This window comes from Eleutherodactylus coqui, chromosome 9, assembly GCF_035609145.1.
Source record: "Eleutherodactylus coqui strain aEleCoq1 chromosome 9, aEleCoq1.hap1, whole genome shotgun sequence".
NCBI classification, from domain to species: Eukaryota; Metazoa; Chordata; class Amphibia; order Anura; family Eleutherodactylidae; genus Eleutherodactylus; species Eleutherodactylus coqui.
In genome coordinates this window covers 175,144,283-175,166,160 of record NC_089845.1, presented here as the reverse complement: position 1 = coordinate 175,166,160, position 21,878 = coordinate 175,144,283, and the positions used below count along the sequence as shown (strand labels likewise).

Below are 21,878 nucleotides of genomic sequence, written 5' to 3'. Positions count from 1 at the left end.
CTGACCGACTAAATATAAAGGATACTGCGGGACTTGAAGGCGTGGTCCATCCTGCCGGCAGCATGTTGTAGAGCCGGAGGAGCCGACTGGACCAATAAATAATTATGGGGGAAATTCAGTAGAACTTGTATCTAATCCATTTACATCTCAGCACATTGTGAGCCTAACAGTCCAGTGGGCGGAGTCATCAGTGATTGACAGCTGCTCCTGCATGTACAGTCATACACAGAGCTGTCAATCACTGATGGCTCCGCCCACCTGATGTACCATTACCCTGATGCTTGGGTTTCAGAAGGTAACGTGTGTGCTGTGAGGAGGTGCCGTCTGCAGCACAGAACAGCCTCTCTGTACACAGCAATGGGAGACAGAGCCGCTGAGACCAGAGAGCAATAGCACCATTGCTGAAGGACAGAGGAGAATCAAATACGCTTCATTATCAAAATAGAAGGCAGACATTTAATAATCCTGCTATATGGAGACGGCTGTGCATGCTATGCTGTAAGCCTAACGCGGGATTCGCAGCTGCATGGTGGTATTGGGGTTTTGTATGAAAAATGTAAAATCTACAGCAGAAAAGGCTTAAAATCGCCCATTCTGTACAATAAAAAGAAATTAAAAAGTGCAGAAACTCTTGGATTTTTTTTCTCCCCCTTTATAGGGCAGATGAGAGTACGGATGATCCCGTACAAATCACAAGGACCACCACCAGTCATCATAGATCTTCTGCAGCATCATACTCACGCAAACACAGGCCGGACGGCGTTATTCATATTTCCGTAAGCCGCTCTGCCCAGAAGTTCCCGGAAGCAGTTCTCAGCCAAGACAGAGGGATTCTCCTCCTTATCACCGACAACAGAGGGGGACGCCGGGGGCGCCGTGCGGCTGGGGGAACATGCAATGAGTCAGAACAAACTTCTCTACTTACTGGAGATGGTAGACAAAAAATGAGAGGAAGGAAGATAGGAGAGGAGGAAGGAAAAAGGAATATGGAAGTAGGAGGAAGGCGGCAGTGAAGAGTAGGAAGAAAGCAGTGGAGGTAGGAGGGAGAAGGAAGAGGAAGAGGAGGAAGGAGGAAAAAAAGAAGTAAAAGGGGGTAAGGAGTAGCAGGAAGAATGAAGAGGACAAAGGAGGAGGAAAGCAGCAGAAGGGGGGAGAAGGAATAAGGCAGAGGATGAACAAGGAAGAAAAAAAGGAAGGAGAAAGAATTAAGAGGGAAGAGGAAGGAGGAGGAAAAAAAGAGCAGGAAGAACGCAGACAAAAAAAAAAAAAAAACAGGATGAAGGAAAGAGAAAGAAAAATGGAGGAAGAGGAGAAGAGGAGGGAGGGAGGCCGAAGAGGAGAAGAGGAGGGAGGGAGGCCGAAGAGGAGAAGAGGAGGGAGGGAGGCCGAAGAGGAGGGAGGGAGGCCGAAGAGGAGAAGAGGAGGGAGGGAGGCCGAAGAGGAGGGAGGGAGGCCGAAGAGGAGAAGAGGAGGGAGGGAGGCCGAAGAGGAGGGAGGGAGGCCGAAGAGGAGAAGAGGAGGGAGGGAGGCCGAAGAGGAGAAGAGGAGGGAGGGAGGCCGAAGAGGAGAAGAGGAGGGAGGGAGGCCGAAGAGGAGAAGAGGAGGGAGGGAGGCCGAAGAGGAGAAGAGGAGGGAGGGAGGCCGAAGAGGAGAAGAGGAGGGAGGGAGGCCGAAGAGGAGAAGAGGAGGGAGGGAGGCCGAAGAGGAGAAGAGGAGGGAGGGAGGCCGAAGAGGAGAAGAGGAGGGAGGGAGGCCGAAGAGGAGAAGAGGAGGGAGGGAGGCCGAAGAGGAGAAGAGGAGGGAGGGAGGCCGAAGAGGAGAAGAGGAGGGAGGGAGGCCGAAGAGGAGAAGAGGAGGGAGGGAGGCCGAAGAGGAGAAGAGGAGGGAGGGAGGCCGAAGAGGAGAAGAGGAGGGAGGGAGGCCGAAGAGGAGAAGAGGAGGGAGGGAGGCCGAAGAGGAGAAGAGGAGGGAGGGAGGCCGAAGAGGAGAAGAGGAGGGAGGGAGGCCGAAGAGGAGAAGAGGAGGGAGGGAGGCCGAAGAGGAGAAGAGGAGGGAGGGAGGCCGAAGAGGAGAAGAGGAGGGAGGGAGGCCGAAGAGGAGAAGAGGAGGGAGGGAGGCCGAAGAGGAGAAGAGGAGGGAGGGAGGCCGAAGAGGAGAAGAGGAGGGAGGGAGGCCGAAGAGGAGAAGAGGAGGGAGGGAGGCCGAAGAGGAGAAGAGGAGGGAGGCCGAAGAGGCGGGAGGGAGGCCGAAGAGGCGGGAGGGAGGCCGAAGAGGCGGGAGGCAGGGAGGCCGAAGAGGCGGGAGGCAGGGAGGCCGAAGAGGCGGGAGGCAGGGAGGCCGAAGAGGCGGGAGGCAGGGAGGCCGAAGAGGCGGGAGGCAGGGAGGCCGAAGAGGCGGGAGGCAGGGAGGCCGAAGAGGCGGGAGGCAGGGAGGCCGAAGAGGCGGGAGGCAGGGAGGCCGAAGAGGCGGGAGGCAGGGAGGCCGAAGAGGCGGGAGGCAGGGAGGCCGAAGAGGCGGGAGGCAGGGAGGCCGAAGAGGCGGGAGGCAGGGAGGCCGAAGAGGCGGGAGGCAGGGAGGCCGAAGAGGCGGGAGGCAGGGAGGCCAAAGAGGAGGGAGGCAGGGAGGCCAAAGAGGAGGGAGGCAGGGAGGCCAAAGAGGAGGGAGGCAGGGAGGCCAAAGAGGAGGGAGGCAGGGAGGCCAAAGAGGAGGGAGGCCAAAGAGAAGGGAGGCCAAAGAGGAGGGAGGCCAAAGAGGAGGGAGGCAGGGAGGCCAAAGAGGAGGGAGGCAGAGAGGCCAAAGAGGAGGGAGGCAGAGAGGCCAAAGAGGAGGGAGGCAGAGAGGCCAAAGAGGAGGGAGGCAGAGAGGCCAAAGAGGAGGGAGGGAGGGAGGCCAAAGAGGAGGGAGGGAGGGAGGCCAAAGAGGAGGGAGGGAGGCCAAAGAGGAGGGAGGGAGGCCAAAGAGGAGGGAGGGAGGCCAAAGAGGAGGGAGGCAGGGAGGCCAAAGAGGAGGGAGGCAGGGAGGCCAAAAAGGAGGGAGGCAGGGAGGCCAAAGAGGAGGGAGGCAGGGAGGCCAAAGAGGAGGGAGGCAGGGAGGCCAAAGAGGAGGGAGGCAGGGAGGCCAAAGAGGAGGGAGGCCAAAGAGGAGGGAGGCAGGGAGGCCAAAGAGGAGGGAGGGAGGCAGAGAGGCCAAAGAGGAGGGAGGGAGGGAGGCCAAAGAGGAGGGAGGGAGGGAGGCCAAAGAGGAGGGAGGGAGGCCAAAGAGGAGGGAGGGAGGGAGGCCAAAGAGGAGGGAGGGAGGCCAAAGAGGAGGGAGGGAGGCCAAAGAGGAGGGAGGGAGGGAGGCCAAAGAGGAGGAAGGGAGGGAGGCCAAAGAGGAGGAAGGGAGGGAGGCCAAAGAGGAGGAAGGGAGGGAGGCCAAAGAGGAGGAAGGGAGGGAGGCCAAAGAGGAGGAAGGGAGGGAGGCCAAAGAGGAGGAAGGGAGGGAGGCCAAAGAGGAGGAAGGGAGGGAGGCCAAAGAGGAGGAAGGGAGGGAGGCCAAAGAGGAGGAAGGGAGGGAGGCCAAAGAGGAGGAAGGGAGGGAGGCCAAAGAGGAGGAAGGGAGGGAGGCCAAAGAGGAGGAAGGGAGGGAGGCCAAAGAGGAGGAAGGGAGGGAGGGAGGGAGACCAAAGAGGAGGGAGGGAGGGAGACCAAAGAGGAGGGAGGGAGGGAGGGAGACCAAAGAGGAGGGAGGGAGGGAGGGAGACCAAAGAGGAGGGAGGGAGACAGGGAGACCAAAGAGGAGGGAGGGAGACCAAAGAGGAGGGAAGGAGGGAGACCAAAGAGGAGGGAAGGAGGGAGACCAAAGAGGAGGGAGGGAGGGAGACCAAAGAGGAGGGAGGGAGGGAGACCAAAGAGGAGGGAGGGAGGGAGACCAAAGAGGAGGGAGGGAGGGAGACCAAAGAGGAGGGAGGGAGGAAGGGAAGCCAAAGAGGAGGGAGGGAGGGAGGGAAGCCAAAGAGGAGGGAGGCAGGGAGGCCAAAGAGGAGGGAGGGAGGGAGGCCAAAGAGGAAGGAGGGAGGCCAAAGAGGAAAGAGGGAGGGGAAAAGGCCAAAGAGGAAGGAGGGGAAAAGGCCAAAGAGGAGGGAGGGGAAAAGGCCAAAGCGGAAGGAGGGAGGGAAAGAGGCCAAAGAGGAGGGAGGGGAAGAGGCCAAAGCGGAAGGAGGGAGGGGAAGAGGCCAAAGCGGAAGGAGGGAGGGGAAAAGGCCAAAGAGGAGGGAGGGAGGGAGGGGAAGAGGCCAAAGAGGAGGGAGGGAGGGAGGGGAAGAGGCCAAAGAGGAGGGAGGAAGGGAGGGAGGGAGGGGAAGAGGCCAAAGAGGAGGGAGGGAGGGAGGGAGGGGAAGAGGCCAAAGAGGAGGGAGGGAGGGAGGGAGGGGAAGAGGCCAAAGAGGAGGGAGGGAGGGAGGGAGGGGAAGAGGCCAAAGAGGAGGGAGGGAGGGAGGGGAAGAGGCCAAAGAGGCGGAAGGAGGGAGGGGAAGAGGCCGAAGAGGCGGGAGGGAGGCCGAAGAGGCGGGAGGGAGGCCGAAGAGGCGGGAGGGAGGCCGAAGAGGCGGGAGGGAGGCCGAAGAGGCGGGAGGCAGGGAGGCCGAAGAGGCGGGAGGCAGGGAGGCCGAAGAGGCGGGAGGCAGGGAGGCCGAAGAGGAGGGAGGCAGGGAGGCCGAAGAGGAGGGAGGCAGGGAGGCCGAAGAGGAGGGAGGCAGGGAGGCCAACGAGGAGGGAGGCAGAGAGGCCAACGAGGAGGGAGGCAGAGAGGCCAACGAGGAGGGAGGCAGAGAGGCCAACGAGGAGGGAGGCAGAGAGGCCAACGAGGAGGGAGGCAGAGAGGCCAAAGAGGAGGGAGGGAGGCCAAAGAGGAGGGAGGGAGGCCAAAGAGGAGGGAGGGAGGCCAAAGAGGAGGGAGGGAGGCCAAAGAGGAGGGAGGGAGGCCAAAGAGGAGGGAGGGAGGGAGGCCAAAGAGGAGGGAGGGAGGGAGGCCAAAGAGGAGGGAGGGAGGGAGGCCAAAGAGGAGGGAGGGAGGGAGGCCAAAGAGGAGGGAGGGAGGGAGGCCAAAGAGGAGGGAGGGAGGGAGGCCAAAGAGGAGGGAGGGAGGGAGGCCAAAGAGGAGGGAGGGAGGGAGGCCAAAGAGGAGGGAGGGAGGGAGGCCAAAGAGGAGGGAGGGAGGCCAAAGAGGAGGGAGGGAGGCCAAAGAGGAGGGAGGGAGGCCAAAGAGGAGGGAGGGAGGCCAAAGAGGAGGGAGGGAGGCCAAAGAGGAGGGAGGCAGAGAGGCCAAAGAGGAGGGAGGGAGGCCAAAGAGGAGGGAGGGAGGCCAAAGAGGAGGGAGGGAGGCCAAAGAGGAGGGAGGGAGGCCAAAGAGGAGGGAGGGAGGCCAAAGAGGAGGAAGGGAGGGAGGCCAAAGGGAGGGAGACCAAAGAGGAGGGAGGGAGGGAGGCCAAAGAGGAGGGAGGGAGGGAGGGAGGGAAGCCAAAGAGGAGGGAGGGAGGGAGGCCAAAGAGGAAAGAGGGAGGGGAAAAGGCCAAAGAGGAAGGAGGGGAAAAGGCCAAAGAGGAGGGAGGGGAAAAGGCCAAAGCGGAAGGAGGGAGGGGAAGAGGCCAAAGCGGAAGGAGGGAGGGGAAGAGGCCAAAGCGGAAGGAGGGAGGGGAAGAGGCCAAAGCGGAAGGAGGGAGGGGAAGAGGCCAAAGCGGAGGGAGGGAGGGGAAGAGGCCAAAGAGGAGGGAGGGAGGGGAAGAGGCCAAAGAGGAGGGAGGGAGGGAGGGGAAGAGTCCAAAGAGGAGGGAGGGAGGGAGGGAGGGGAAGAGGTCAAAGAGGAGGGAGGGAGGGAGGGAGGGGAAGAGGCCAAAGAGGAGGGAGGGAGGGAGGGGAAGAGGCCAAAGAGGAGGGAGGGAGGGAGGGGAAGAGGCCAAAGAGGAGGGAGGGGAAGAGGCCAAAGAGGAGGGAGGGAGGGAGGGGAAGAGGCCAAAGAGGAGGGAGGGAGGGAGGGGAAGAGGCCAAAGAGGAGGGAGGGAGGGGAAGAGGCCAAAGAGGAGGAAGGAGGGAGGGGAAGAGGCCAAAGAGGAGGAAGGAGGGAGGGGAAGAGGCCAAAGAGGAGGAAGGAGGGAGGGGAAGAGGCCAAAGAGGAGGAAGGAGGGAGGGGAAGAGGCCAAAGAGGAGGAAGGAGGGAGGGGAAGAGGCCAAAGAGGAGGAAGGAGGGAGGGGAAGAGGCCAAAGAGGAGGAAGGAGGGAGGGGAAGAGGCCAAAGAGGAGGAAGGAGGGAGGGGAAGAGGCCAAAGAGGAGGAAGGAGGGAGGGGAAGAGGCCAAAGAGGAGGAAGGAGGGAGGGGAAGAGGCCAAAGAGGAGGAAGGAGGGAGGGGAAGAGGCCAAAGAGGAGGAAGGAGGGAGGGGAAGAGGCCAAAGAGGAGGAAGGAGGGAGGGGAAGAGGCCAAAGAGGAGGAAGGAGGGAGGGGAAGAGGCCAAAGAGGAGGAAGGAGGGAGGGGAAGAGGCCAAAGAGGAGGGAGGGAGGGAGGGGAAGAGGCCAAAGAGGAGGGAGGGAGGGAGGGGAAAAGGCCCGAGGGGAAGGAAGGAAGAGGAAGAGGAGGGAGGGAGGGGAAAAGGCCAAAGGGGAAAAGGCCAAAGGCCGAAGGAAGGAAGGAGGGAAGGAAGGAAGGAAGGAAGGAAGGAGGGCGGCAGAGGAGGAGGAAAGAGGAGGGCGGCAGATGAGGAGAAGGAGGAGGAGGAGGAAAGAGGAGGGCGGCAGATGAGGAGAAGGAGGAGGAGGAAAGAGGAGGGTGTCAGATGTGGAGGAGGAGGAGGAAAGAGGAGGGCGGCAGATGAGGAGAAGGAGGAGGAGGAAAGAGGAGGGCGGCAGATAAGGAGGAGGAGGAGGAGAGAGGAGGGCGGCAGATAAGGAGGAGGAGGAGGAGAGAGGAGGGCGGCAGATAAGGAGGAGGAGGAGGAGGAGGAGAGAGGAGGGCGGCAGATAAGGAGGAGGAGGAGGAGGAAAGAGGAGGGCGTCAGATGAGGAGGAGGAGGGGGGAAAGAGGAGGAGGGGGGAAAGAGGAGGAGGGCGTCAGATGAGGAGGAGGAGGGGGAGGAGGAGGAAAGAGGAGGGCGTCAGATGAGGAGGAGGAGGGGGGAAAGAGGAGGAGTGCGTCAGATGAGGAGGAGGAGGAAGAAAGAGGAGGAGGGCGGCAGATGTGGAGGAGGAGGAGGAGGAAGAAAGAGGAGGAGGAGGAAGAAAGAGGAGGAGGGCGGCAGTTGTGGAGGAGGAGAAGGAAAGTGGAGGGCGGCAGAGGAGGAGGAGGAGTAGGAGGAAAGGGGAGGGAGGGAGGGGAAGCGGCCAAAGAGGAGGGAGGGAGGGAGGCCAAAGAGGAGGGAGAGAGGGGAAAATGCCAAAGAGGAGGGAGAGAGGGGAAAATGCCAAAGGGGAAGGAAGGAAGAGGAAGAGGAGGAGGGTGGAGGAGGAGGGTGGAGAAGGAGGGTGGAGAAGGAGGGTGGAGGAGGAGGGTGGAGGAGGAGGGTGGTGGAGGAGGGTGGTGGAGGAGGGTGGTGGAGGAGGGTGGTGGAGGAGGGTGGTGGAGGAGGGTGGTGGAGGAGGGTGGAGGAGGAGGGTGGAGGAGGAGGGTGGAGGAGGAGGAGGGCGTCAGATGAGGAGGAGGAGGGGGGGAAAGAGGAGGAGGGCGTCAGATGAGGAGGAGGAGGGGGGGAAAGAGGAGGAGGGCGTCAGATGAGGAGGAGGAGGGGGGGAAAGAGGGGGAGGGCGGCAGAGGAGGAGGAGGAGGAAAGGGGAGGGCGGCGGAGGAGGAGGAGGAGGAAAGGGGAGGGCGGCAGAGGAGGAGGAGGAGGAAAGGGGAGGGCGGCAGAGGAGGAGGAAGAGGAAAGGGGAGGGCGGCAGAGGAGGAGGAGGAGGAGGAAAGGGGGAGGGCGGCAGAGGAGGAGGAGGAAAGGGGAGGGCGGCAGAGGAGGAGGAGGAGGAGGAGGAAAGGGGAGGGCGGCAGAGGAGGAGGAGGAAAGGGGAGGGCGGCAGAGGAGGAGGAGGAGGAGGAAAGGGGAGGGCGGTAGAGGAGGAGGAGGAAAGGGGAGGGCGGTAGAGGAGGAGGAGGAAAGGGGAGGGCGGCAGAGGAAAAGGAGGAGGAGGAAAGGGGGAGGGCGGCAGAGGAGAAGGAGGAGGAGGAAAGGGGAGGGCGGCAGAGGAGAAGGAGGAGGAGGAAAGGGGAGGGCGGCAGAGGAGGAGGAGGAGGAGGAGGAAAGGGGAGGGCGGCAGAGGAGGAGGAGGAGGAGGAGGAGGAGGAAAGGGGAGGGCGGCAGAGGAGGAGGAGGAGGAAAGGGGAGGGCGGCAGAGGAGGAGGAGGAAAGGGCGGCAGAGGAGGAGGAGGAGGAGGAAAGGGGAGGGCGGTAGAGGAGGAGGAGGAGGAGGAGGAAAGGGGAGGGCGGCAGAGGAGGAGGAGGAGGAAAGGGGAGGGCGGCAGAGGAGGAGGAGGAGGAAAGGGGAGGGCGGCAGAGGAGGAGGAGGAGGAGGAAAGGGGAGGGCGGCAGAGGAGGAGGAGGAGGAGGAAAGGGGAGGGCGGCAGAGGAGGAGGAGGAGGAGGAAAGGGGAGGGCGGCAGAGGAGGAGGAGGAAAGGGGAGGGCGGCGGAGGAGGAGGAGGAAAGGGTAGGGCGGCAGAGGAGGAGGAGGAGGAGGAAAGGGTAGGGCGGCGGAGGAGGAGGAGGAGGAAAGGGGAGGGCGGCAGAGGAGGAGGAGGAGGAAAGGGGAGGGCGGCAGAGGAGGAGGAGGAGGAAAGGGGAGGGCGGCAGAGGAGGAGGAGGAGGAGGAAAGGGGAGGGCGGCAGAGGAGGAGGAGGAAAGGGGAGGGCGGCAGAGGAGGAGGAGGAGGAAAGGGGAGGGCGGCAGAGGAGGAGGAGGAGGAGGAGGAAAGGGGAGGGCGGCAGAGGAGGAGGAGGAGGAGGAGGAAAGGGGAGGGCGGCAGAGGAGGAGGAGGAGGAGGAAAGGGGAGGGCGGCAGAGGAGGAGGAGAGGGGAGGGCGGCAGAGGAGGAGGAGGAGTAGGAAAGGGGAGGGCAGCAGAGGAGGAGGAGGAGGAGGAGGAGGAGGAAAGGGGAGGGCGGCAGAGGAGGAGGAGGAGGAGGAAAGGGGAGGGCGGCAGAGGAGGAGGAGGAGGAGGAGGAGGAAAGGGGAGGGCGGCAGAGGAGGAGGAGGAGGAAAGGGGAGGGCGGCAGAGGAGGAGGAGGAGGAGGAAAGGGGAGGGCGGCAGAGGAGGAGGAGGAGGAGGAGGAAAGGGGAGGGCGGCAGAGGAGGAGGAGGAGGAGGAAAGGGGAGGGCGGCAGAGGAGGAGGAGGAGGAGGAAAGGGGAGGGCGGCAGAGGAGGAGGAGGAGGAGGAAAGGGGAGGGCGGCAGAGGAGGAGGAAAGGGGGAGGGCGGCAGAGGGGGAGGGCGGCAGAGGGGGAGGGCGGCAGAGGGGGAGGGCGGCAGAGGGGGAGGGCGGCAGAGGGGGAGGGCGGCAGAGGAGAAGGAGGAGGAGGAAAGGGGAGGGCGGCAGAGGAGGAGGAGGAGGAGGAGGAGGAAAGGGGAGGGCGGCAGAGGAGGAGGAGGAGGAGGAGGAGGAGGAAAGGGGAGGGCGGCAGAGGAGGAGGAGGAAAGGGGAGGGCGGCAGAGGAGGAGGAGGAAAGGGGAGGGCGGCAGAGGAGGAGGAGGAAAGGGGAGGGCGGCGGCGGAGGAGGAAAGGGGAGGGCGGCGGCGGAGGAGGAGGAGGAAAGGGGAGGGCGGCGGCGGAGGAGGAAAGGGGAGGGCGGCGGCGGAGGAGGAAAGGGGAGGGCGGCGGCGGAGGAGGAGGAGGAAAGGGGAGGGCGGCGGCGGAGGAGGAGGAGGAAAGGGGAGGGCGGCGGCGGAGGAGGAGGAGGAAAGAGGAAGAAGGCAGAGGAGGAGGAGGAAAGAGGAAGAAGGCAGAGGAGGAGTAGGAAAGAGGAAGAAGGCAGAGGAGGAGGAGGAGGAGGAAAGGGGAGGGCGGCGGCGGAGGAGGAGGAGGAAAGGGGAGGGCGGCGGCGGAGGAGGAGGAGGAAAGGGGAGGGCGGCGGCGGAGGAGGAGGAGGAGGAAAGAGGAAGAAGGCAGAGGAAGAGGCGGAGGAAAGAGGAAGAAGGCAGAGGAGGAGGAGGAGGAAAGGGGAGGGCGGCAGAGGAGGAGGAGGAGGAAAGGGGAGGGCGGCAGAGGAGGAGGAGGAGGAGGAAAGGGGAGGGCGGCAGAGGAGGAGGAGGAGGAGGAAAGAGGAAGAAGGCAGAGGAGGAGGAGGAGGAGGAAAGAGGAAGAAGGCAGAGGAGGAGGAGGAGGAGGAAAGAGGAAGAAGGCAGAGAGGGAGGAGGAAAGAGGAAGAAGGCAGAGAGGGAGGAGGAAAGAGGAAGAAGGCAGAGAGGGAGGAGGAAAGAGGAAGAAGGCAGAGAGGGAGGAGGAAAGAGGAAGAAGGCAGAGAGGGAGGAGGAAAGAGGAAGAAGGCAGAGAGGGAGGAGGAAAGAGGAAGAAGGCAGAGAGGGAGGAGGAAAGAGGAAGAAGGCAGAGAGGGAGGAGGAAAGAGGAAGAAGGCAGAGAGGGAGGAGGAAAGAGGAAGAAGGCAGAGAGGGAGGAGGAAAGAGGAAGAAGGCAGAGAGGGAGGAGGAAAGAGGAAGAAGGCAGAGAGGGAGGAGGAAAGAGGAAGAAGGCAGAGAGGGAGGAGGAAAGAGGAAGAAGGCAGAGAGGGAGGAGGAAAGAGGAAGAAGGCAGAGAGGGAGGAGGAAAGAGGAAGAAGGCAGAGAGGGAGGAGGAAAGAGGAAGAAGGCAGAGAGGGAGGAGGAAAGAGGAAGAAGGCAGAGAGGGAGGAGGAAAGAGGAAGAAGGCAGAGAGGGAGGAGGAAAGAGGAAGAAGGCAGAGAGGGAGGAGGAAAGAGGAAGAAGGCAGAGAGGGAGGAGGAAAGAGGAAGAAGGCAGAGAGGGAGGAGGAAAGAGGAAGAAGGCAGAGAGGGAGGAGGAAAGAGGAAGAAGGCAGAGAGGGAGGAGGAAAGAGGAAGAAGGCAGAGAGGGAGGAGGAAAGAGGAAGAAGGCAGAGAGGGAGGAGGAAAGAGGAAGAAGGCAGAGAGGGAGGAGGAAAGAGGAAGAAGGCAGAGAGGGAGGAGGAAAGAGGAAGAAGGCAGAGAGGGAGGAGGAAAGAGGAAGAAGGCAGAGAGGGAGGAGGAAAGAGGAAGAAGGCAGAGAGGGAGGAGGAAAGAGGAAGAAGGCAGAGAGGGAGGAGGAAAGAGGAAGAAGGCAGAGAGGGAGGAGGAAAGAGGAAGAAGGCAGAGAGGGAGGAGGAAAGAGGAAGAAGGCAGAGAGGGAGGAGGAAAGAGGAAGAAGGCAGAGAGGGAGGAGGAAAGAGGAAGAAGGCAGAGAGGGAGGAGGAAAGAGGAAGAAGGCAGAGAGGGAGGAGGAAAGAGGAAGAAGGCAGAGAGGGAGGAGGAAAGAGGAAGAAGGCAGAGAGGGAGGAGGAAAGAGGAAGAAGGCAGAGAGGGAGGAGGAAAGAGGAAGAAGGCAGAGAGGGAGGAGGAAAGAGGAAGAAGGCAGAGAGGGAGGAGGAAAGAGGAAGAAGGCAGAGAGGGAGGAGGAAAGAGGAAGAAGGCAGAGAGGGAGGAGGAAAGAGGAAGAAGGCAGAGAGGGAGGAGGAAAGAGGAAGAAGGCAGAGAGGGAGGAGGAAAGAGGAAGAAGGCAGAGAGGGAGGAGGAAAGAGGAAGAAGGCAGAGAGGGAGGAGGAAAGAGGAAGAATGAAGGAGGGGGAAGAAGAAAGAGGAAGAATGAAGGAGGGGGAAGAAGAAAGAGGAACAAGGAAGAGGAAGAAGGAAAGGGGATGAGTAAGGAAGAAGAGAGAATGAGGGAGAAGGAAGGAGGAATAAGGAGGCAGGTGGAAGAAGGAAGGAGGAAGATAGGAGGAAAAAGGGGGAACAAGAAGGCACAAGGAATAAGGAAGCAGAAGGGAGACAGGAGGAAAATGAGGAAGCAGGAAGACGGATGAAGAAGGTAAAAGGAAAGAAGAATTGGAGGACAAAGGCAGAAGGAGTCACTGTGTACATAAATTACTTATCCTGTACTGCTCCTGAGCTACATCCTGTATTATACTCCAGAGCTGCACTCACTATTCTGCTGGTGGAGTCACTGTGTACATACATTACTTATCCTGAGTTACATCCTGTATTATACCCCAGAGCTGCACTCACTATTCTGCTGGTGGAGTCATTGTGCACATACATTACTTATCCTGTACTGACCCTGAGTAACATCCTGTATTATACTCCACAGCTGCACTCCCTATTCTGCTGGTGGAGTCACTGTGTACATACATTACTTATCCTGTACTGATCCTGAGTTACATCCTGTATTATACCCCAGAGCTGCACTCACTATTCTGCTGCTGATGGAGTCACTGTGTACATACATTACTTATCCTGTACTGATCCTGAGTTACATCCTGTATTATACCCCAGAGCTGCTCTCACTATTCTGCTGCTGGTGGAGTCACTGTGTACATACATTACTTATCCTGTACTGCTCCTGAGTTACATCCTGTATTGTACTCCAGAGCTGCACTCACTATTCTGCTGGTGGAGTCACTGTGTACATACATTACTTATCCTGTACTGATCCTGAGTTAAATCCTGTATTATACTCCAGAGCTGCACTCACTAATCTGCTGGTGGAGTAACTGTGTACATACATTACTTATCTTGTACTGATCCTGAGTTACATCCTGTATTATACTCCAGAGCTGCGCTCGCTATTCTGCTGGTGGAGTCACTGTGTACATACATTACTTATCCTGTACTGATCCTGAGTTACATCCCATATTATACCCCAGAGCTGCACTCCCTATTCTGCTGGTGGAGTCACTGTGTACATACATTACGTATCCTGTACTGACCCTGAGTTACATCCTGTATTATACCCCAGAGCTGCACTCACTATTCTGCTGGTGGAGTCACTGTGTACATACATTACTTATCCTGCACTGACCCTGAGTTACATCCTGTATTATACTCCAGAGCTGCACTCACTATTCTGCTGGTGGAGTCACTGTGTACATACATTACTTCTCCTGTATTATACCCCAGAGCTGCACTCACTATTCTGCTGGTGGAGTCACTGTGTACATACATTACTTATCCTGTACTGATCCTGAGTTACATCCTGTATTATACTCCAGAGCTGCACTCACTATTCTGCTGGTGGAGTCACTGTGTACATACATTACTTATCCTGTACTGCTCCTGAGTTACATCCTGTATTATACCCCAGAGCTGTACTCACTATTCTGCTGGTGGAGTCACTGTGTACATACATTACTTATCCTGTACTGATCCTGAGTTACATCCTGTATTATACTCCAGAGCTGTACTCACTATTCTGCTGGTGGAGTCACTGTGTACATACATTACTTATCCTGTACTGATCCTGAGTTACATCCTGTATTATACCCCAGAGCTGCACTCACTATTCTGCTGGTGGAGTCACTGTGTACATACATTACTTATCCTGCACTGACCCTGAGTTACATCCTGTATTATACTCCAGAGCTGCACTCACTATTCTGCTGGTGGAGTCACTGTGTACATACATTACTTCTCCTGTATTATACCCCAGAGCTGCACTCACTATTCTGCTGGTGGAGTCACTGTGTACATACATTACTTATCCTGTACTGATCCTGAGTTACATCCTGTATTATACTCCAGAGCTGCACTCACTATTCTGCTGGTGGAGTCACTGTGTACATACATTACTTATCCTGTACTGCTCCTGAGTTACATCCTGTATTATACCCCAGAGCTGTACTCGCTATTCTGCTGGTGGAGTCACTGTGTACATACATTACTTATCCTGTACTGATCCTGAGTTACATCCTGTATTATACTCCAGAGCTGTACTCACTATTCTGCTGGTGGAGTCACTGTGTACATACATTACTTATCCTGTACTGATCCTGAGTTACACCCTGTATTATACTCCAGAGCTGCACTCACTATTCTGATGGTGGAGTCACTGTGTACATACATTACTTCTCCAGAGCTGCACTTACATACATTACTTCTCCAGAGCTGCACTCACTGTTTTGTTGCGCACATACATTAGATTTCCTGTGTTACTAAGCTCACCTACATACTATTAGACCTCCCGCCGTGCTCACTTACCTCTCATTGTCCTCCATCTTCTGCATGTTAAACAATAAGGATGGGATGATTTTATCCATGTGTTGGGGCTCCCATATCGTCGCTCGAAGCTCATCGTTCACAGTTTTCCGGACAACGCCTTGTATGCCGCGGATTCCAGCAATTCTTATCCTACAAGAAATGGGGAGTCATGTGATGAGACGTGGTGCGGCTCCGCCCACAGAGGGGGCTGTATGCTAACACATGATGGCGCTATTCAGTGACAACACATCCGCTTCTATCGGTAAGTCACAGAATTGGCATAAGTGACATTTTAGGCCACAATTATATCCATTTCCCACATTGATATGGCGCATCCTTATTCCGCAGCGCTGTCCATCAGGTGACGCCCCTCCCCCCTGCGGCTCGCAATCCAAGTCCCCCAATAGTATGTTATTTGGAGGGGGGAGCAGTCCAGATAATAGAGGACATACCACTTCCATGCACATGCTGCCGCTGATGGGATTTGAACCAAGGAATTGAAATTTTAAGCCACATCGGTCACAAAAAAGTGGGTGGAGCTGCAGCCATCCCTTAAGGGGCCGGAGCCTTTCTGGAGGCAGACAAATAAATGACAGCAGAGCGCTGATCGCACCGCTAGGTCCTGCCGCTGGCTGCTTGTCCGCTTCTCGCTCAGCGCTTCACCTCCTGTAGGAAGCGCGGCCTGGTGAGCGTTTACACGGAACGAGGAGCCAGCGAGCCAACAAGGTTTATTAAGCTGCCTGAAAAGTCAAACAACCGCCAACGACAAGTCAGCCATTTATTCAGTCCACACTGAACGATTACAGATCGATCACATTGTAGCGATAATGGTGCCTGGCACCCTGCAGCCAACAGAAAGCCAACAGTCTACATGTAGATTGGGATGCAACTGGAGTATGGTGTGCCCCACTACATCACAGCGGAGTCAGTGCTGAAACGGGGCGGGGGAGGGGGCGCGGCGGGAGAGGGGGCGCGGCGGGAGAGGGGGCGCGGCGGGAGAGGGGGCGCGGCGGGAGAGGGGGCGCGGCGGGAGAGGGGGCGCGGCGGGAGAGGGGGCGCGGCGGGAGAGGGGGCGCGGCGGGAGAGGGGGCGCGGCGGGAGAGGGGGCGCGGCGGGAGAGGGGGCGCGGCGGGAGAGGGGGCGCGGCGGGAGAGGGGGCGCGGCGGGAGAGGGGGCGCGGCGGAAGAGGGGGCGCGGCGGAAGAGGGGGCGCGGCGGAAGAGGGGGCGCGGCGGAAGAGGGGGCGCGGCGGAAGAGGGGGCGCGGCGGAAGAGGGGGCGCGGCGGAAGAGGGGGCGCGGCGGAAGAGGGGGCGCGGCGGAAGAGGGGGCGCGGCGGAAGAGGGGGCGCGGCGGAAGAGGGGGCGCGGCGGAAGAGGGGGCGCGGCGGAAGAGGGGGCGCGGCGGAAGAGGGGGCGCGGCGGAAGAGGGGGCGCGGCGGAAGAGGGGGCGCGGCGGAAGAGGGGGCGCGGCGGAAGAGGGGGCGCGGCGGAAGAGGGGGCGGGGCGGAAGAGGGGGCGGGGCGGAAGAGGGGGCGGGGCGGAAGAGGGGGCGGGGCGGAAGAGGGGGCGGGGCGGAAGAGGGGGCGGGGCGGAAGAGGGGGCGGGGCGGAAGAGGGGGCGGGGCGGAAGAGGGGGCGGGGCGGAAGAGGGGGCGGGGCGGAAGAGGGGGCGGGGCGGAAGAGGGGGCGGGGCGGAAGAGGGGGCGGGGCGGAAGAGGGGGCGGGGCGGAAGAGGGGGCGGGGCGGAAGAGGGGGCGGGGCGGAAGAGGGGGCGGGGCGGAAGAGGGGGCGGGGCGGAAGAGGGGGCGGGGCGGAAGAGGGGGCGGGGCGGAAGAGGGGGCGGGGCGGAAGAGGGGGCGCGGCGGGAGAGGGGGCGCGGCGGGAGAGGGGGCGCGGCGGGAGAGGGGGCGCGGCGGGAGAGGGGGCGCGGCGGGAGAGGGGGCGCGGCGGGAGAGGGGGCGCGGCGGGAGAGGGGGCGCGGCGGGAGAGGGGGCGCGGCGGGAGAGGGGGCGCGGCGGGAGAGGGGGCGCGGCGGGAGAGGGGGCGCGGCGGGAGAGGGGGCGCGGCGGGAGAGGGGGCGCGGCGGGAGAGGGGGCGCGGCGGGAGAGGGGGCGCGGCGGGAGAGGGGGCGCGGCGGGAGAGGGGGCGCGGCGGGAGAGGGGGCGCGGCGGGAGAGGGGGCGCGGCGGGAGAGGGGGCGCGGCGGGAGAGGGGGCGCGGCGGGAGAGGGGGCGCGGCGGGAGAGGGGGCGCGGCGGGAGAGGGGGCGCGGCGGGAGAGGGGGCGCGGCGGAAGAGGGGGCGCGGCGGAAGAGGGGGCGCGGCGGAACAGGGGGCGCGGCGGAACAGGGGGCGCGGCGGAACAGGGGGCGCGGCGGAACAGGGGGCGGGGCGGAACAGGGGGCGGGGCGGAACAGGGGGCGGGGCGGAACAGGGGCGAGGTCTCTTTCATACAGGCTTTTAAAAACGGTCAGATCACAGTGGATTTTGATTTGAGTGAACTGCAGCAGACCTCTGAAGTGAAGTCTTCGCACAACTCGCCTGTTGGAGAACACCATTTATATTCTTGGAGGCTAAACGCCCTTGCCCTCCGGCCGGCGCACAGATGCGCCCTCCCCCTCCCGCCGGCGCACAGGTGCACCCGCCCCCTCCCATCGTGCGCCCGCCCCCTCCCGCCGATGTATAGATGCGTTCACTTCCCCCACTTACTCCGTTTGCACTTCCGGCTCGCTGTGACATGAATGACACATGGCGCTGAATCTGGAAACGAAGAAGTCGTATCGCCGGTGATAGGATGGAGTGTCTTCTTCTATGTTGGCAAACTTGACAAACTGCAAGAGAAAAAAAAAGACCTGCGTAAGAAAAGCTCCAGCACATCCGGCTCCACCTCCACAGTTACCCTGAGAGCAGCTGCAGCCCGTAAGCAGTGCCCACCATATTGGTGCCTCCAAGGCAGCGGTAGACACCCACCTATGGAGAGGCGCACATCCAGACCGCACCGCCCTCCCACCTCTCTGTAGGTCTAGAGGGCGTTACACGTTCTGCACTGGACACGTCATCAGTAGGTGATGGGCAGGGGTCCACGGTCCACGCCCCCGCCCGCTCTGCCCTGTGCAGCGGTCACCTTGGATGGTAGAGGAAGCAGTTGGCTCTGTCCATGCTGCAGCAGCCCAGCATGCTACACTCCGTTCTATCATCACTGTACTGGGAGCGCTTCCTGCAACACTCTACCGGACCACCGAGGCGGGAAGCAGACAGCTGCCCCAAGAAGAGCCAATCAGCAGCGGACCGCCACCCATCGACTTTTGATGACCTGTGCGCTGTGGAAAAGTCATGGCTGCATACAGAGCTAGAAATCCATTTAAGGCACAGGCGGCCCACCGGCTCCGCAGCTACCGGCGGCACCGACTCTACACTGTGGGCACATCTCATACACTTATACTGAAATAATAGCAAAACGGCAGGACTGCAGGGGGACGTCCGGGGGGGCCGCAACTGAAGACCGCATTGTTTTATTGGAATTAAAGTCCGGGGGAAGATGGAGCTCGTTGGCAGTAAGACCTGCGGCCAGATATGGCAATGACAAGTGTGGGTGCCTCCGCCGAGCAGCCGAGGGGGGAGTATTATACTCTGCTTATTACAACAGCCATAAAACTAACAATCTATTTCCTCAATCCGAGAAACCGGGGATTAAACACAGCTGGCGGAGCGATTAGGAGATAGCAGCAGCGCGCCGCCGCCGGGCCGCATCCTTGACCTACTTTTTTGCAAGATGAGTATTTTATGAATATTTTACTCATAGCAATACGCGAGACGGAACAACAAGCGCGCGGCGCCGGCGGCCTCCAGCAGGGGGCGCATCGCTGCACTGCAGAAGAAGGGAAGCTGAGAGGACACAAACGTGGGCGGGTATCTGTGGGCAAGGCCCCGGAGGCCCCCACTGTTGTCTACAAGGTCGTGTTCTGAGTGGCGGCCCGCTGTCAGTCCACCCCATACTACTGAAAGACAGCAGCTTTACAGGCTGCAACCTGACCTCTTCATGTCTGCCGACACACGTGTCTCCATGGTTACAAACTACATACCAACCCTGCGCAGTCCCTCCCATCTGTCACCTACAGCTGCCAGTAAGTGACCCCCTATGTAATGTAACTAATAACACACAGCTGTACCGCCCATCATCCACAGTGCAGGAGGAAAGTAAGTGACCCCCTATGTAATGTAACTAATAACACACAGCTGTACCGCCCATCATCCACAGTACAGGAGGAAAGTAAGTGACCCCCTATGTAATGTAACTAATAACACACAACTGTACCGCCCATCATCCACGGTACAGGGGGAAAGTAAGTGACCCCCTATGTAATGTAACTAATAACACACAGCTGTACCGCCCATCATCCACAGTACAGGGGGAAAGTAAGTGACCCCCTATGTAATGTAACTAATAACACACAGCTGTACCTCCCATCATCCACAGTACAGGAGGAAAGTAAGTGACCCCCTATGTAATGTAACTAATAACACACAGCTGTACCGCCCATCATCCACAGTACAGGAGGAAAGTAAGTGACCCCCTATGTAATGTAACTAATAACACACAGCTGTACCGCCCATCATCCACAGTACAGGAGGAAAGTAAGTGACCCCCTATGTAATGTAACTAATAACATACAGCTGTACCGCCCATCATCCACAGTACAGGAGGAAAGTAAGTGACCCCCTATGTAATGTAACTAATAACACACAGCTGTACCGCCCATCATCCACAGTGCAGGAGGAAAGTAAGTGACCCCCTATGTAATGTAACTAATAACACAGCTGTACCGCCCATCATCCACAGTACAGGGGGAAAGTAAGTGACCCCCTATGTAATGTAACTAATAACACACAGCTGTACCGCCCATCATCCACAGTACAGAAGGAAAGTAAGTGACCCCCTATGTAATGTAACTAATAACACAGCTGTACTGCCCATCATCCACAGTACAGGAGGAAAGTAAGTGACCCCCTATGTAATGTAACCAATAACACACAGCTGTACCGCCCATCATCCACAGTACAGGGGGAAAGTAAGTGACCCCCTATGTAATGTAACTAATAACACAGCTGTACTGCCCATCATCCACAGTGCAGGGGGAAAGTAAGTGACCCCCTATGTAATGTAACTAATAACACAGCTGTACTGCCCATCATCCACAGTACAGGGGGAAAGTAAGTGACCCCCTATGTAATGTAACTAATAACACACAGCTGTACCACCCATCATCCACAGTACAGGAGGAAAGTAAGTGACCCCCTATGTAATGTAACTAATAACACACAGCTGTACCGCCCATCATCCACAGTGCAGGAGGAAAGTAAGTGACCCCCTATGTAATGTAACTAATAACACACAGCTGTACCGCCCATCATCCACAGTACAGGAGGAAAGTAAGTGACCCCCTATGTAATGTACCTAATAACACACAGCTGTACCGCCCATCATCCACAGTGCAGGAGGAAAGTAAGTGACCCCCTATGTAATGTAACTAATAACACACAGCTGTACCGCCCATCATCCACAGTGCAGGAGGAAAGTAAGTGACCCCCTATGTAATGTAACTAATAACACACAGCTGTACCGCCCATCATCCACAGTACAGGAGGAAAGTAAGTGACCCCCTATGTAATGTACCTAATAACACACAGCTGTACCGCCCATCATCCACAGTGCAGGAGGAAAGTAAGTGACCCCCTATGTAATGTAACTAATAACACACAGCTGTACGGCCCATCATCCACAGTACAGGAGGAAAGTAAGTGACCCCCTATGTAATGTAACTAATAACACACAGCTGCACCACCCATCATCCACAGTACAGGAGGAAAGTAAGTGACCCCCTATGTAATGTAACTAATAACACACAGCTGTACCACCCATCATCCACAGTACAGGAGGAAAGTAAGTGACCCCCTATGTAATGTAACTAATAACACACAGCTGCACCACCCATCATCCACAGTACAGGAGGAAAGTAAGTGACCCCCTATGTAATGTAACTAATAACACACAGCTGTACCGCCCATCATCCACAGTACAGGGGGGAAGTAAGTGACCCCCCTATGTAATGTAACTAATAACACACAGCTGTACCGCCCATCATCCACAGTACAGGAGGAAAGTAAGTGACCCCCTATGTAATGTAACTAATAACACAGCTGTACCACCCATCATCCACAGTACAGGGGGAAAGTAAGTGACCCCCTATGTAATGTAACTAATAACACTTAGCTGTACCGCCCATCATCCACAGTGCAAGAGGAAAGTAAGTGACCCCCTATGTAATGTAACTAATAACACAGCTGTACCACCCATCATCCACAATACAGGAGCAAAGTAAGTGACCCCCTATGTAATGTAACTAATAACACACAGCTGTACCGCCCATCATCCACAGTACAGGAGGAAAGTAAGTGACCCCCTATGTAATGTAACTAATAACACAGCTGTACCACCCATCATCCACAGTGCAGGAGGAAAGTAAGTGACCCCCTATGTAATGTAACTAATAACACACAGCTGTACCGCCCATCATCCACAGTACAGGAGGAAAGTAAGTGACCCCCTATGTAATGTAACTAATAACACACAGCTGTACCGCCCATCATCCACAGTACAGGAGGAAAGTAAGTGACCCCCTATGTAATGTAACTAATAACACAGCTGTACCACCCATCATCCACAGTACAGGGGGAAAGTAAGTGACCCCCTATGTAATGTAACTAATAACACTTAGCTGTACCGCCCATCATCCACAGTGCAAGAGGAAAGTAAGTGACCCCCTATGTAATGTAACTAATAACACACAGCTGTACCGCCCATCATCCACAGTACAGGAGGAAAGTAAGTGACCCCCTATGTAATATAACTAATAACACACAGCTGTACCGCCCGTCATCCACAGTACAGGAGGAAAGTAAGTGACCCCCTATGTAATGTAACTAATAACACAGCTGTACCGCCCATCATCCACAGTGCAGGAGGAAAGTAAGTGACCCCCTATGTAATGTAACTAATAACACACAGCTGTACCGCCCATCATCCACAGTACAGGAGGAAAGTAAGTGACCCCCTATGTAATGTAACTAATAACACACAGCTGTACCACCCATCATCCACAGTACAGGAGGAAAGTAAGTGACCCCCTATGTAATGTAACTAATAACACACAGCTGTACCGCCCATCATCCACAGTACAGGAGGAAAGTAAGTGACCCCCTATGTAATGTAACTAATAACACACAGCTGTACCGCCCATCATACACAGTACAGGAGGAAAGTAAGTGACCCCCTATGTAATGTAACTAATAACACACAGCTGTACCGCCCATCATCCACAGTGCAGGGGGAAAGTAAGTGACCCCCTATGTAATGTAACTAATAACACACAGCTGTACCGCCCATCATCCACAGTACAGGGGGAAAGTAAGTGACCCCCTATGTAATGTAACTAATAACACACAGCTGTACCACTCATCATCCACAGTGCAGGAGGAAAGTAAGTGACCCCCTATGTAATGTAACTAATAACACACAGCTGTACCACCCATCATCCACAGTACAGGAGGAAAGTAAGTGACCCCCTATGTAATGTAACTAATAACACACAGCTGTACCACCCATCATCCACAGTACAGGAGGAAAGTAAGTGACCCCCTATG

At 58.1% G+C, this 21,878-nt stretch overlaps 1 protein-coding gene across 1 annotated transcript in view; it reads right to left on the bottom strand.

Annotated features, from left to right (window-relative positions):
• Nucleotides 1-21,878, bottom strand: part of EFR3A (EFR3 homolog A) — a 151,630-nt gene that overhangs the window by 81,327 nt on the left and 48,425 nt on the right. The window contains exons 3-5 of the mRNA XM_066578801.1: nucleotides 16,887-17,008; nucleotides 14,183-14,332; nucleotides 742-882 (exon numbers count right to left, since the gene is read on the bottom strand). Of these exons, the coding sequence (XP_066434898.1) occupies nucleotides 742-882; nucleotides 14,183-14,332; nucleotides 16,887-17,008 (413 nt within the window). The remainder of the gene's footprint in view (nucleotides 1-741; nucleotides 883-14,182; nucleotides 14,333-16,886; nucleotides 17,009-21,878) is intronic.